The sequence below is a fragment of the Cyprinus carpio genome, chromosome B18 (assembly GCF_018340385.1).
Source record: "Cyprinus carpio isolate SPL01 chromosome B18, ASM1834038v1, whole genome shotgun sequence".
In the NCBI taxonomy this organism is placed as follows: domain Eukaryota; kingdom Metazoa; phylum Chordata; class Actinopteri; order Cypriniformes; family Cyprinidae; genus Cyprinus; species Cyprinus carpio.
This window is the reverse complement of record NC_056614.1, coordinates 23835360-23850806: the sequence shown is the minus strand read 5'-3', so window position 1 is coordinate 23850806 and position 15447 is coordinate 23835360. Positions and strand designations below refer to the sequence as shown.

The following is a 15447-nucleotide window of genomic DNA, read 5'->3' as shown; positions in this document are numbered from 1 at the left end:
TACTTCTTATATATATATATATATATAAATATATATATATATATATATATATATATATATATATATGTATATATATATATATATTTATATACATATATATATATATATATATATATATATATATATATATATATAAATAGCTTAACTAGAACATGGAAATAACTTTTAATTTGCCTGATTTGATCACACTGCACAAACATGATATTCTTTCTCAATATGTTTGTCTTGTTTTCCAGTGCAAATGTCTAAAAATTCTTAAATCAAGGTAGACGCAAAAAAAGACACACAAGAAGTCTTGTTTTCTGAGAAATGTATCAAAATGAAGTGAATTTATGATAACAAAAGGACAAATATCTGCCAAAATAATTAATTAAAAAACTGAATTCAAAGGGGAAACAAGTTTTCATACAGCATTTGTTCTTGTTTTAAGCATAAACTCACATTGTTTGTGAAACTTAAGTTCAGTTTCACAAAAAAATAAAATCTCAAGTAAATGTATTTTGACTTAAGGATGTTTAGACATTTGTACTAGAAAACAAGACATAGATATTGACAAAGATATTCATTTTTACAGTGCATGTAACATTTAATGCCATGACTTTATGAATTTAAGACTTTCTACTCCAATTTAAGACCTTTTAAGGCCTTAATTTGTGGAAGGGTAAATTAAGTCTTTTTAAGGCTCACAGAAACCCTGCAAGTAGGGTTATTCAGGTCCAAAGGGCTATTAAATGTAGTTAGATCAAGTTTGACTTGTGCTAAAAAAAAAGTTGTGATCTCAATCTTATCAGTGTGCCATTGATCATGAAAGAATTTTCCACCCATCCAGTCTGAAATTCACGGTTTACAGGCTTTACCTGATGTTTTCGCTGATCTTTCATTTCATCACACAGTTCCATCACTGTCATGCTGCATCATTCATGTTAGTTTCATCTTCTACTTTTAAAATGTCATGTGATTTCAAACCTAATGCAGTTCTATGCTTCCGACTGTTATGGAAATGCATCAGCAAGTACCTTTCAAAGTCTGCAGTCCAGAAAGAATTTCTGCTTGTTTTTTAAAGTTTTGAACTCTTGGTAAACCTGGTGGTATTTCAGAAAGCAAACAGGCTTTGTTTCAGTGGACTTATATCCTATTTCAGATAATTCAGTTTCTCACGCGAGAAAAGAGCAAAGCAAGCAGGAAACGTTCTCATTTACAATAACCTATAATCTACTAATTCAGAGATATCCATTATTTGCAACAAGATTTTCCAACCCACAGTGAACTTTGCTGTCAGGACATTTGGCACTGCTCTACATTAAATGAAAGAAAGAAACCAGGTAGTAATTCTCTGAACCTGTTAACCTCTTCTGGAGACAATAACATGCTCTGCAAGTGTGTGAGGAGGTTTGCTTTGACGAGTGTGAGTTTCACATTTAAACCATGATTTCTCGGAAGAGGGTTTAAGTTTTAATACCCGATTCAGAAGACAGGTATATACTACCATTCAAAAGTTTAAGGATAAGTCGTATATGGTTTAATCATATTATTGGGCTAATATTGCTGGTTTAATCCCTGAAAGAAGCTAGCATGAGATCTCTATTGTGTCTTTGACATTTAACCCAAACTTTTTGCTAACAACCTGAAGTCTGATCCACACCGCAGTGTATTACCGTAAAGAACTGCCCACTTAGACAAGAGAAGAATGCATGACAGACAAATGAAAAGAATTACTTGTTCTTTTTGTTTTCACATGCCACTTAAGGGCAAGTAAACAGCTGTACTACAGTAATAGACTGCTATGAGGAAACCACATCAAAAATGTAACGTGGAATATGTGATCTGAACGTCTGTGCTGATTTCATAAAAACATGAACATATCAACATCAATATAGACTGCTAGAGACTTTTACTAGAGAATAAAAAAGCATTTTCCTTTCAGTGATGATAACTGTTAGCTCTGGAAAATCATTTTTGATTAAAAGATTGATTAAGGTTTCAACTTCAAATTTTCACCTTCAGTGAACCGATTCAGTTTTCAGTCAATATAAAGTCCTACAGTTTTTACAATCACTAGCACCCATTTTTCAACAAGTAGGTCAAAACTGAATAAGACAGCTATTTCTATAGTAATACTAACAACTAGATGAAGGGTTAGCATGGACTGTGTAAGATATAATGCAGTGAATTCTGAACAGTAGAGAGCGGTCATTCTTGTTTTGTAAATAATTTTTCACATAAGAAATAATCCTATCTGTTGTAAGTAATTTTAGCTCAGTGTTTTATGAAGGACAAAGTGTGTTTGTTGCGTGAAAACCTTTGTTAGTGTTATTGAAGTGATTTGGTAGTTTTAGTGCATTTTCGATGCAAAATGTATTTTGTATAAAGTTTGATAAAAAAAAAAAAAAGTTAAAAAGGTATAACAAGGTGAAAGTGCACTTTTTTTGTATTTGTCCACTAGGTGGCAGGCAAGCATTTTAATGCTTTTGAGACTAACGTACAGCAACAAAATCTAAAATAAAAAGTTGTCATAAAAGGCACTGAGCAGCCATCAGTACTTTCTGTTAATATTTTATCATTTGAAGTAACTTTCCACAACGTTGTAGACAATTATCACATTTGACCAGTGGATATCTATGACCTTTCTTGAAGGTTTTTTTCTTTTAAGTTGTTTTCAGTTATCACATTTGCCCCCCCCAAATGAGAACCACCCCCCCAACAAAAAAAAAAAAAAAAAACATATCTTTTTTAATGTGCTTGTTTTTTTTTATTACAACTCTCTAAGATTTCCTGATTTTTCTACATGCATATGACCCTAAATTTAAATTTGGAATAAAGTAACAGTCATCTTTAAGGGTTATGACATTTAATGCAATCTGAATGCTTGTGTATATTCTGTCCACCTGTTTAAAAAAAAAAAAAAAAAAAAAAAAAAAACCTAGGACAGCAACTTATATAAATGCGTATTATCTTTCTATGGAGTTACAAACTAACCTGTTTTGGTATTTCCGCATTGTAAGAGAAATATTGTTAACCCATACTGGGAACAATAAATTGGCAATATCAAACCAGCAGAAGTAAAGAACAAAAGTAAGATTTCACTTGATTATCAATTATCATTCTTATTACAAGTGAGTAGGACTATATAAAAACAAAGTAAACAAAACCCATGTAATAAATACAATACCTCAACATAAACTGATGCAATTTATGCCCAAACTTCTAAAAGCATTTGAAGTTTCTACTTCTTTAGCACTACTTCAGTGTGCACTAGCTAAATATTAATTAGTTGTTTTAACGCTCACTAACAAGAAAACTGCAAAAGTGGTTATTTTGCTTCCTATTTGATGACTGAACACAAAGACAAATAAAGAAATCATTGTTTATTCGGTATATACCATATGTTTACATGCATTGCTGCAGTTTCAGTTCTCTCTCAGCCTTTCCTAATGAATGTTTGATACCTGCCTCGGCCTTTAAATGGCATCGATTTTCTTACCTGACGCTCCATTCTAGGGCGCCACTTAACAAGCAGTTGTTCCAATTATTATGGGTTCCTGAGTCACACGGCACGGCGGGAGACTAATTAATCAATCAAACTTGGGTAAAAGCTGATTATACTGTAGAAGGAGATGCTGATGATGAAATTAACAGACTGTGAGTGGAAAAGTTTTAGACAAACATTTTTCATGCACTTAACAGACGTAATTTAATTTTCATGAGGAATAATTTTATGAACAGAAAACACACAATATTAGCATTAGGCAGTAAAGGATGCATTGTGCAGTGTGCAGTACAAACCTTCCTTTGGTTTAAAGAGGACTAACAGCTAATCACATTAAAGTCAAAAATACAACGTATGGTCTGTGCCGAGGCTACCCTGTAAGACTACGCAAGTAAATTGGATTTTGAATTCTTCTATAAACACCTTTTTAATTAGTTGAGCAAGAATTATCTGCCAACTTAATCCTGAAGTCTAAAAAATAAACTAAGGGGATCAGAATTTAAAAATAACAATGACTAAATAAACTTCACTCAAGCTCTGGTTGCGTAAGATAAATCAGCACTAATATGGTTTTCTAAAGTGCCTCTGAGACACCAGCCAGATCAGTCTACATGCTTAAATAAGGTTAAAGAAAAGATACCAGAAGGCAGTGTGGAATATGACACCACCCATATTCAACATTAGGTGCTTGCTTAAGAGAACAGCCTAAAAACCCAAACAAAACACAAGCATCATTTACTTCATTTATTATAATAAATATATTGTATATACACTAATTTAACTTGAGTACAATTCATATAAACTATAACAGACTGTTTTGCAGAACACACCTAAGAGCACAAGCAGTCAAAGATGGGCCATCTTCAGAAACAGAAACCAACAGCTTGCAGAAGGACTAACAAGAATATCCTGGTGTGAATCCTGCAGAAACACGATGAGCAACCTTAAATATGTCACCTACCTATATAAACTGTGAAACAAATACCTGTTTGATATGCACAGCCCTCTGATGCTCTAACAGAGGGTCACAAAAGTTGTAATCTTCAGGTTGTAGGTATTTGCAAAGTGGTGAAACTGCCAGATAGTAACAGTTACAATTAATTTAGGATTCACATTTGCTCAAATAAAAGCTTTTATGAGACAAACCCACTTTTGATTGTGATCTGTCCAGTTTTTACATTCATGGGTTGAGGAACCAGTCATGATGGACCACCAGAAGTGTTTTTATTCATTTTGGCTATTCCCTTTAAAGTAAACACTGATGCATTTTACTAATACCCATCGAGGTGACCTGCTTATTTCCACAGCAAGAGCATCATAAATTACCCCCACAATTTCACAGGCCAACCGTGTTGCTTCCGGCATAAGAAAATCTAAAGCCCTGAGCCACTGTCATCCAGATAGACAATCTTCATCCATTATAGATTAACCACCAGGTACCCCAGAATTCCAGCTATGAGCAAAACACCAGTGAAAATGATCCCTGCAAATACTTTCATCAGCCCAGTTTCTCCTTCCACCGTTTCTTTGGGTTCCTCCTCGCAGATGGAGATGACACCAACCGATGAATTCCCAACGCTGACGGTGGATTTCAACTCGGCTCCTGCCTCTTGCTTTGCCTCGACTGCCCACGGCGCCACCTGGACCTTCATCTCCATCTCCTCCATCATCTGGTCCACCTGAGCGATCTCGGTCTCCAGCTCTTTGAGGTCCACCGTGTCGATGTTCGCGTCGGCTTCGTACTTCATGTTTTGGACGCTCATGGCTCGGGCTGCGACGGTGGTGGTGCTGCCTGTCATTCCCGTCTGGATGAGGTGTCTCGTCGGCACTTTGAGAGGAAAATCCTGTCCGATCTCCAAGGACCGTTTCATGTCCACCTCCAGGAGCTCCACGCTGCTGGTGAAGAGCACCCAGAGGCGCTCGTATTCGGCTCGATCATCTTTGCTGATGTTTTTGTCCTTCAGAAGAGCCGTGAGCTTAGTCCTGTTGGCCACAGCCAGCTCCTGGGCTTTGTTTCGGGTCTTTTTAAGTTCCTCTCGGAGGTTTTGGGAATCAGATGTGCTCCCCAAAGCGATGACCAGATGCCTGTAGCAAGCTGTGACTTTGTTAAGCGCGTCTAACATGGTCTTGCATTCGTCTTTGCCCATGTTTGCGCAGAGATACGGATAAGTTTTTCCCCGAAAATCCACAAAACTAGTGAAAAACGCGCTGGATGATAGTGTCTTTTAGTTTCCACGGAAGCAGAGCAGTCATACGAGCGCACCCATCATCATCATCATCATCGCTCTCGTCATTGCAAATTCCTCACCATCCATGTTCTCTCCTGATGCAGACAGACAGCAGCACTCGGGCTTATCACTAAATGGATCCCTAAACGGCTTTAGTTGCGCTGCCGGAGATTAGAAGGCTTCAGAAGGCTATGTCCGCATGAATTTAAAACGTCGCCTCTCTTCTTCTTTTTGCGCAAAGTGCATGCCATTTGAAACATAACAGGTGTTCATTTTAAAACTCCAAACAGAACGTCTACCTCCATGACGTCACAAAGGCATTCCAAGAGAGAGCAATGTAAACGGATTCTCCGAAGGCAGAATGTAAACAAACGCCCGAACGTTCTAAACGCGCCGGAGTTGGTGTCGTGTAATGTTTGTCGGTGATGATGCTGATAGTGATGGTGATGAAGATGCCGAGATTTTCAGAAGGCAGCAGCGATCCGTTATTCGCCCGTCATCCGTGATACGAGCTTAAATAGGAGTAAATGCTTGCCAGTGAAATAACCAGTCTAGCACTCACATCCTGGAAGATCAGACAAACCTGTCGCGATTGGTTGGCCGATACCATTTGATACCGTTTTTTATAGGTCTCTTAAAAGTATTTATAAGCACTGCTTGGAATTTTGTTTTGTTATAAAATGTGATATATTAGGCTATTTAAAAAACGCTTTCATATAACATAATATAGAATCTAATAAACCGTTTATGCTTCTATTTTGTGCTTTGCTTGATGCCTCTCCACAGTAGGCTAAATGTTTTGTAAGAGTGAACAGGTGGCAGTGCTGCCTTCAAAAAAAGAACATGCAGTCCAATATTTAATCAGAGCTGATATTCATAAACCATTATGCTGATGGCATGGCTGAAATGTTCTGCATTAAATATAGTTGTTCCTTTACTAATTTATCTCTCAAGTAGTTTTGGAACGCCTTACAACTTTAACCCAGCTTGGAAGTGTTGATGCTGGGTGGCTTATACGGTTTATTTTGTTAACAAGTAAAGCTTACAAGAGCTTAAATTGGGCTTTAACTGAAATTGTGATTCTTAGTTTAGAAGCTGCAAACATACCATAATTAGTGCTTTAAGAGCTGTGTGCATCACATCAAATAGACCCTTAAAATAGGAAACATGTTATTCAATGTTTTAAAAGAGATGCACAATAAATTTTTACAGAGTTCCCCTGTGAAAGAGCTGTCACATGAGAACTACACAGTTGGAATAGCTTAACACTAGTTCAACAACCAAAGCTTTTAAACAAGTCTACATTCAACTTTTACAGTATTTTAAAATAAAAATATTTCCAAGCCTATTTCTAGTCCTTTCTAGACTCTTTCTTTATCTCAGGGTTTTAGAAGCACTGATTTATTTTTAAACTTAAAGGTATAGTTACCCAAAAACTACATTTTTGTCATCGTTTACCTACCCTCCAAATATGAGTTTCTTGCTTTTGTTTAACACTAAAAGAAGCTATTTTAAATAATGATGTTAACCAAACAGTTTATGGTAGTCATTGACTTCCATAGTACTTTTTTCCATACTATGAAAGTCATTCATTTATTTATTTATTTAATTTTTACATGTGCAATGTTAATTAAGGTTTCTCACACAAACATGTGATGTTTTGATGTAGCTTTTATTACCATTTCTTTCTGACCCCAGAATTATTAATGTTATAACCTAACTGTGTGAGTCAGTCATTCCTAGAAAAGAATTTGTCATGTTCATTTAGGGTTCTTTCAAATGGAAAAACTTTACTAATGGAAATTCAAATGGAAAAAGTTTACTAAAACTAGAAATAATAATTTTATATAATCATATGTGTTTTATGTGCTGTGTCTACCATTGTATGATTTTCAGTTAAATAACTAGGCTTTGTTTTCTATATGGGTCACTTTCACTTAATCACCATTGGCAACCACTCAGCCATGTGCTACTTTCAAAAGCATTTCAAAACATCTTATGTCAGATTGGGTCTCTCATTAACTGACAGCCACTTTTTTGACATAATGAAACCAGAGCCATGAGTACTTGTGCATTGACAAATAATATGGGTTTCATAAATAGACTGAAAGATTTACATAAATCTATCTATCTATCTATCTATCTATCTATCTATCTATCTATCTATCTATCTATCTATCTATCCATCCATCCATCCATCCATCCATCCATCCATCTATCTATCTATCGCAAATTTTTGTTCAGTTATCCCCATATTCAATTAGATTATAAGTATTCATAGACAGAAATAATTGGGGTGAGTATTTCCTCTAAACTGAATGAGAGAGCATGTGGAGTTGAGAATGGCAAATATATTTGAATGAAGGATTAGTCATGCATTAATAAGAGGGAAATATTGATTTTTGTTCTCAGTTTACCCTTTCCTCAGAGCATATGCAGATACAGACCCCCACAGGCTGTGTAATGGGTAAGAATCTGTGCTGCTATCACAAATGTCATGAGCAGGATCCCAGACTAGGTCAACCCTCAGCTGTAGCTTTGCTTCTGTTATGTCACTGTTGTCCCCGTGAGAAAGACGCCTCACCCCAGGTCTGCTGCAGCGGGACTGTCTCTGCAATTATGCTCTGAACATAAAGCCACTGCCAATTAATCTACAGACGACCTCTGCATCGTTTTAATTGATAATCATAGTGTCTTTGACATGTTTATAAAATTAATAGATATAATTTCCTTACAATTGAGTTGCATATTGTTTTACTGTACAATAAGAGCCATGATGAGACTTCACCTGCTGGGTAAAAACCTCCACGTTACCCTGCTGTGTAGATGCAGAATAGGACATGCCATTGCAACTGCTGCCCCATGGGGTGAAAAACAGCACATCCCTGCAGGCCACTGGCTGAGTCGACCTCCCATCACTTCTGCTAGCTGTGCCACCACAATATGCCCACCCCAAGAGACTTCATATAGACTACATATACAAGCCTAATGCATCATGGTATTCTTTGAAATGTCATGCAACTACCATATGGTAATCATTCAGTATTTTACCGGATGTAGAACAATATAGAAGGACCACACATATGAATTCAGTAGTTTGGTAACCTCATAGTGCAATTAAAATTTAAGCTTATCTGGTAATCTGCTTAGTATTTATTTCAATTCAAATGTAATTTGTTAGAGAAATGTTTTTATGCCTACATCAAGCAAAATGTTAATTAATATTCTACTGTTCAAAAGTTTGAGGTCAGAAATTTTTTTTATTCAGAAAGGATGCATTACATTGATCAAAGGTTTCAGTAAATACATTTATAACGTTACAAATGTTTTCGATTTCAAATAAATAAAAACCTTAAAGAATCATAAAAAATGTTTAACAGAAATAAATATTAAGCAGCACAGCCATCTTTTACATTTATAATGAGAAGAAATTTTATTTTATCAGCAAATCAGCATATGAGAATGATTTCTGAAGGATCAAGACTGGAGTAATGATGTTGAAAATTCAGCTTTGCATCACAGGAATTAATTCAATTTTAAAATATATTCAAATAGAAAACAGTTATTTTAAATTGTGATAATATTTCACAGTATTATACAGTTTGTAGTTTTTTTTAATTGTGATTATATTTATTGTTGTTTATATGTTATATTCATTTATTTATTTATTTTAAATCACAGACTAATAAAACTCTATAATGATTTGCATTCACATTAATGAGTGATTATTTAGATGTTAAATAACATTTAGATTTTATTTATTTTTATTCTAATTAGTAATTCATAGCAATCAAGGCATTGCAGTGTTGCTGTTGACTATAAGTACATAGATGTTTTGTACATAGACTTTTTTTCTTGGTGAAAGCTTTAATGTACTTTGCAAAATGACATACATATATATATATACACTAGTCAACATTTGAAGTGGATCAAAACATTTAATCAATGTTGTCCTAAAACCTAAAACCAAATTGTATTATATATATATACATGCACCACCCTGCAGTGCAATTCATATTTCATTTGGGAACAAGTCTATTTCATTTAATAGTACCTCATTTGTTACCATCTGTTCAAAACCTAATCATGACATCTGGTGCTGGCAGCTTATTGTTGTTTTCATGAGTACCTTTACAAATTCCATATTCATTTCTGCTTTGAGCTGATTTGATCTGCCACTGAGAAAATCATGTAGAGCACTGACACATGACCAGCCATGCTCAGGGAAAATGTTGCTTGATGTTTAATAGCTCTTCTACAGTGGATGGAGAGGTGACCTGAAATACACCCACGGCAGGAAGCTCTTAGCCTTGGAGAGGGCAAATGAGCCCACAAGCTTCCAGCTGCTTTCCTGTCATAAGCAGCAAGGTTCGTATTGGCAGGTTATATTCTTTCCCAGGATATATTGAACTTAAAATGTACTCTTCAAAGGGATAGTCCACCCAAAAATGAAACTTCTTTCATGTTATTCCAAACCTGGAGAGTTGCTTTAGAGCAGCTGAATTAACTGTATGCATTTCTGTCAAAAAAACACAATGTAAGTCAACAGGAATTGAAATTTTTTAAAGCTTCAAATTATCTTTTTTTCATGTTCTGCAGAGGAAAGAAACACACTTAAACATGAGGGCGAGTAAATTATGATGCAATATCTTTTTTTGGTGGACTATCTCTTTTAGTTTTTTGACCTGATCAGCAACCCTATAAAGAATTTCTAGTAAATTAACTATGGAAAGGATGGCACATTTGACTGTGCCGAGCCATAGAAGCGAAATAAGTGTGTTTACTGGGCCCTTGGGGCACTTAAACATTTGCAAAAGCTTACATATTAATGAGAAACTCAGAGCAGAGGTTGTGAATGTTTACTCAAGCAGCTTCACAGTAGATTAAATATTGAAATGGTACAGAAAACATGCTAATGCACTATGAAGATGGTCTTTGACTGAGGGGTCACCAGCCCAAACCACAGGATGATCTGCACATGTTGTAATCCAGATTACCAGGTTACTAAAGGCCCCTGGATTAACACTATAATGCTCACTAATACCCCTTTTAATGGAAGTAGCCTTTTCCTCACTCATCTTCTGACCATGTGAAATAGCTTCTTCAGATCAAAGTTTTCAAAAAGGATAGAGCACTTAATCTGAGGCAGGAGGATATCAGCAACCAGCAAATACATTTACAGGACAGTACATTTACAGTACATTCTGTACTTTTAGAAATACAAAGATTTGTATTTGTATTTTAGAATTGCAAGAAAATGTGATTTCCAGTCTTCCAGTAGCCTAAATTTAGGTTATGTATTATATGTATTATATTTTATGTGTTAGAAAACAAATTTTCTGGAATTTTTTTTTTTTTTGGGGGGGAATGTATTTTCTTGGACTGAAATTAGGTCAAAATAAACTTTTTAATGCTTAATATACATACATATATATATATATATATATATATATATATATATATATATATATATATATATATATATATATATATATCAAGTTGATTGCATTGTGGGAAATGGAAATGAAAAGTCAAGCTGCATTGATTCAGTAGTTCTTCCGTTTTTTCATGCATACAGAAAAGTCACATACTATGAACAGAACTTTATGTTAAACATGTCCATAAAGTGCTTAAATAGTCTGTTCCGTGTTTCTTCCTCTAGATATCCACATAGGCTGCAGTGAATATTTAGAGTTCCTTTTGGATTTTTTGAGCGTGCATTAAAACGAGATGAGTGTTTCATCGGCTGAATATGAAGAAAAAATAAAACAGCACACCAGCCAGACGAAAAGAATGGTAAAAGAAGTGCTTGTCTTCTTTATTGAATTATTGATGGCGCACTCCAGAGATTCACAGACTGTGTAGTTCCTGGCAGAGTCCTACACGCAATATCTGACCTGGCGTAACCGGAGATTCACATCACAATAGTGCCATGTCTGGATGTCTTAATGACAAGCCTCATCATGGCCATTAAACCCAAGGTAAATCTCGTTTGCTGTTTTAATCTATTGTTAACACTTCTTGTCTGTTTGCACATACCCTTTATTATACATACCCCCTTATATTCATACTCTAACTTATGCTTTAACATAAATCTGCTGAGCCTCTCACAGATGACCTTGATGCCACCTGCAGTTGCATTATGAACCATGACTTCTCTCCACTTAAAGGGATCATCTGGACGGGAGACGAAGCATCTGTCAGTGCCAGTTTTAGCACTAATCCGATCTCATCTTCACCCGCAGATAGCTGAGAACTTGAGTTGAGAGTGAAAAGCCTCCTCTTGCCTCATTCCATACTTTCCATGTTCATCTTGCAACAAGCAGATATGGTTTTATCCTGCGTCATTCCAGTCACATGACAAAAGATTTCAAGAACAACCTGTATTTACACTCATAAAAGATGGGGCATATTAATACCTGAATAATTTTTGATAAGGTGCCTCCCAGATTTTGAACTTTTTTTGAGAGAGAGTTTAGAAAACATATCTAACACTGTGTATAATAACCAAATGTGATTCAATAAGATTCCAGCAACAAGCAGTTTGTTTGTCCAGATGCAAAATGTCCATGATGCCCATTTCCAGCATAACTGCAACTTTTCATCTTACAGTTCAGACATTTTTCTCTGTTTATAGCTTACGATTCTGAATTTTTTTCTTCTTTCATAATTCTGAAAAAAGGTCAGAATTGAGACACAGAAATCAGACTTTCCTTCTCACATTTCCAAGTTTACCTCTTGCAGTTTTGACTTTTCCTCTCTGCATTCTGAGTTTACATATTAATTTTTTTCCATTACAGAAATTTTGCCAAATAGCCAGAAAAAGTCTTAACTGTGAGATAAAATCATCGTTCTATTTTTTATTATTTTATACAAACTAAGCTACAAAATCAATAAAAAATGACAGGCAATCAGAACAACGTGTGGGCGGAGTCTCTTTGCTCGCAACACAATGGCAGAAGCTTAAACGTTGTAAATGTTCAAGTTTCCAGATAAAAAGTGTTTATCTTAATATTCTTCAAGTCAGCAAGAGCAATGATATCCCGTGTCCACATCTGAAAGTGTTCATTTTAGTCATGACAGATAGATTTTCCTCAGCGTTTCTTTATGTTTTAATGTTGTTGTTTCAAGACTTTGCATTATGAGAAATATAGGCCTCTGCCATGTGGGCCATAAAATGAAAGTTTATTAAATACAATATACATTGAAATACGAATTTATAAAGCATTTAATGCTTGATATGATAAGTATTAATCTAAATGGGTTTGGTCAATAGTCAGTTAACTCAATTTTGGTTTGAAGCACGTTATCTTTGCTATTTGCTGATTTACAATATAAAAACTTAACCATGTTTGGTTGTAAAAATCCTTGTACATACTCAGCCTTTTAGTTTGAGAGACCATAACAAAAACTGAAATATTAATTCAGAGGGAAACATGATGTAAGTGTCATATTACTCAAGAGCAAATTATGCACAGCAAAAATGGCAAGCATCTCATTACATAAAAGAAAAAAACAGGGCAAAACTGCTGGACCTGAATCTTGTGCACTTTTCTTTCTGCATGCATGTTCAGTTCTGTGCACAGAGAATAGCTTTGTCCCCAGAGGCCGTTTTTTGAGAGGTTTATAAAGGCTTTTAAAAAATTAATTAGCTCTGACTCGTTTTCTAAAACCCAGGTTTTTCATGCAGAGGGGCTTGTGGCACTTTGGGATGTAACAAGATTTTAGCATAGTAAATTAAATCTTTTAAAACCGAAATTACCTTTGATCAGATCCAAATACACACACACATGCAAACATAACCTATACTGTATATTTGATAGTAACATTATTTTCACAACAGTCACTTAAATTCTAATATGAATGTTTTATTTATAACTAGATATAAGTATAATATAATATACAAATTCTGATAAGAATGTTTTATTTGAGAGTTATAGGTTTATAAATATTCCTCTAAAGAAATAACTTCAATATGATAATTTGAAAATACAAAAATAATTTAAAATCATTATAAATTAAAGGCTGTTCAACAAACATGGTCATCATACTTCACCATTTAAATAAGCATTTTAAACATTTATTAAAATGTTGTTTTTACATTACATTAGCAAGATTTTGTATAGAATAGAAGAATAGAAGATAATTCTAAGTGTGTTTTATTTCAGAATGTTTTAGATTCTAATTAATATGATGACTTTTTAAAAACAAAATCTGTATAAATTAAATACCATACTTATTGAAATAAGTATTGTTTAATTATTATTAAAATACTGTTGTTGTTTTCTTTTGTTTTACATTTTAACAAAAGAAATACTTTGTATACAATATAAATTATGTAAATTTTGTAAATTCTAATGAGGATGTTTTATTTGAGAGTTTTATAGCTTCAACAGAAATTACTTTCATATGATGATTTATAAATAAATCAGTATAAATTAAAGGCATACTACTAAGACCATGTATAAATACGTATAGCCTTCTTTTGATTTTATTCTGAATTATGATTTGGGCTGGACTTGATTTTAGGCTGAATGATGTTCGGTCAGGTTTTATAAGATGAGAGAACCATGATAAACTTTACATAAATCCCAGAGTGATATTGCTAATATATGGGGTGTGTTTTAGAAGGTGCATGTCTGTGAGCTAGATGAGCTCTGCTCTGATTTGAAATGCACTGAGGATGATGTTGTGTTAAGGCCAGCTGTTGCTCATACAGATGCTGTCAGACACAGCCTGAGTGTTCCTGAGCAGAGGTGCAGTCTGGGAAACGGAGAGAGCTCCTGTCCTGCTCGCACGCTTCAGCCTTTAATCTGCTTTAGCTTCTGTTGACTTTTATTTATTTATATAACTGTTGGGCCGCACAGTTTAGGGGTGGAAGAGGAAACGGTTTACCAGGAAACGGTTTAAGGGAAATATTCACAGAAGGACACTAGTGATAAGCCTGATGAAGCATTCAAAGCACCAAGAGGCTATAAAGGACACGAAGAGGAAAGATCATAATCATAATCATACCCATCAATGTTACATGATATCTCTATGAGGTTATGATTCACTGCGATTTAAGATGATCTTCGATACTCCAGTGAATCTGAGAAGTCATTATTTAAATTTTACATGGGTTATGCATGGATAGATTTCTGTTCACTTCGACAAAGGGAAGGTGTATGAGATGGAGATCTGTAGCGCCTCCGAGTGGTGAATCAAGTCAGTTCACCCATTGGTCTTTTTGAGAAAGCCTGTTACCAAGTGTTAAAATTACAGAGAAATTAGAGGCAAAATGTGAATGCTATGTCAAAAGTTTATTTAATTAAAAGTATATATCCGAAAGCATGCTTTAAAAAGTAAAAAAATAAAAAATAAATGAACCAAACAAAACAAAAACTTGCATTTGTGACAATATTTGTATATTACTAATAATTCTGGCCCTAAATTGCTTACATTCCTGCATAAATTTATATTTGAATTTTATATGCATTTTTTATTTAAATAATATTTTACAATTAAGCTTTGATAACTGTAAAGCATTTTGATAACTGTAAAACTGTAAAGCACCCAATTTTGCACAATTGTCTCAAAGTATTTTTAAACTTATTTATTTGACATTTCAGTGACTGTGTTCACGACACATGTCAGTTAAGTTCAATTTGAAATGGATTGTTATTTGGCTTGCTGAAACTGCTTATGCAATCAAAATTATCTCTTAGCCTGCTTGGATTTTGATTTTGATTC

General features: G+C 34.6%; 1 protein-coding gene across 1 annotated transcript; it reads right to left on the bottom strand.

Annotated features, from left to right (window-relative positions):
* Nucleotides 1-3352: 3352 nt before the first annotated feature.
* Nucleotides 3353-6308, bottom strand: LOC109108937 (regulator of G-protein signaling 9-binding protein-like). The gene has a single exon (XM_042744501.1). It carries the CDS (start codon nt 5632-5634, stop codon nt 4906-4908), a length of 729 nt encoding a protein of 242 aa, XP_042600435.1. The 5' UTR covers nt 5635-6308; the 3' UTR covers nt 3353-4905.
* Between the last annotated feature and the right edge of the window lie 9139 nt (nt 6309-15447).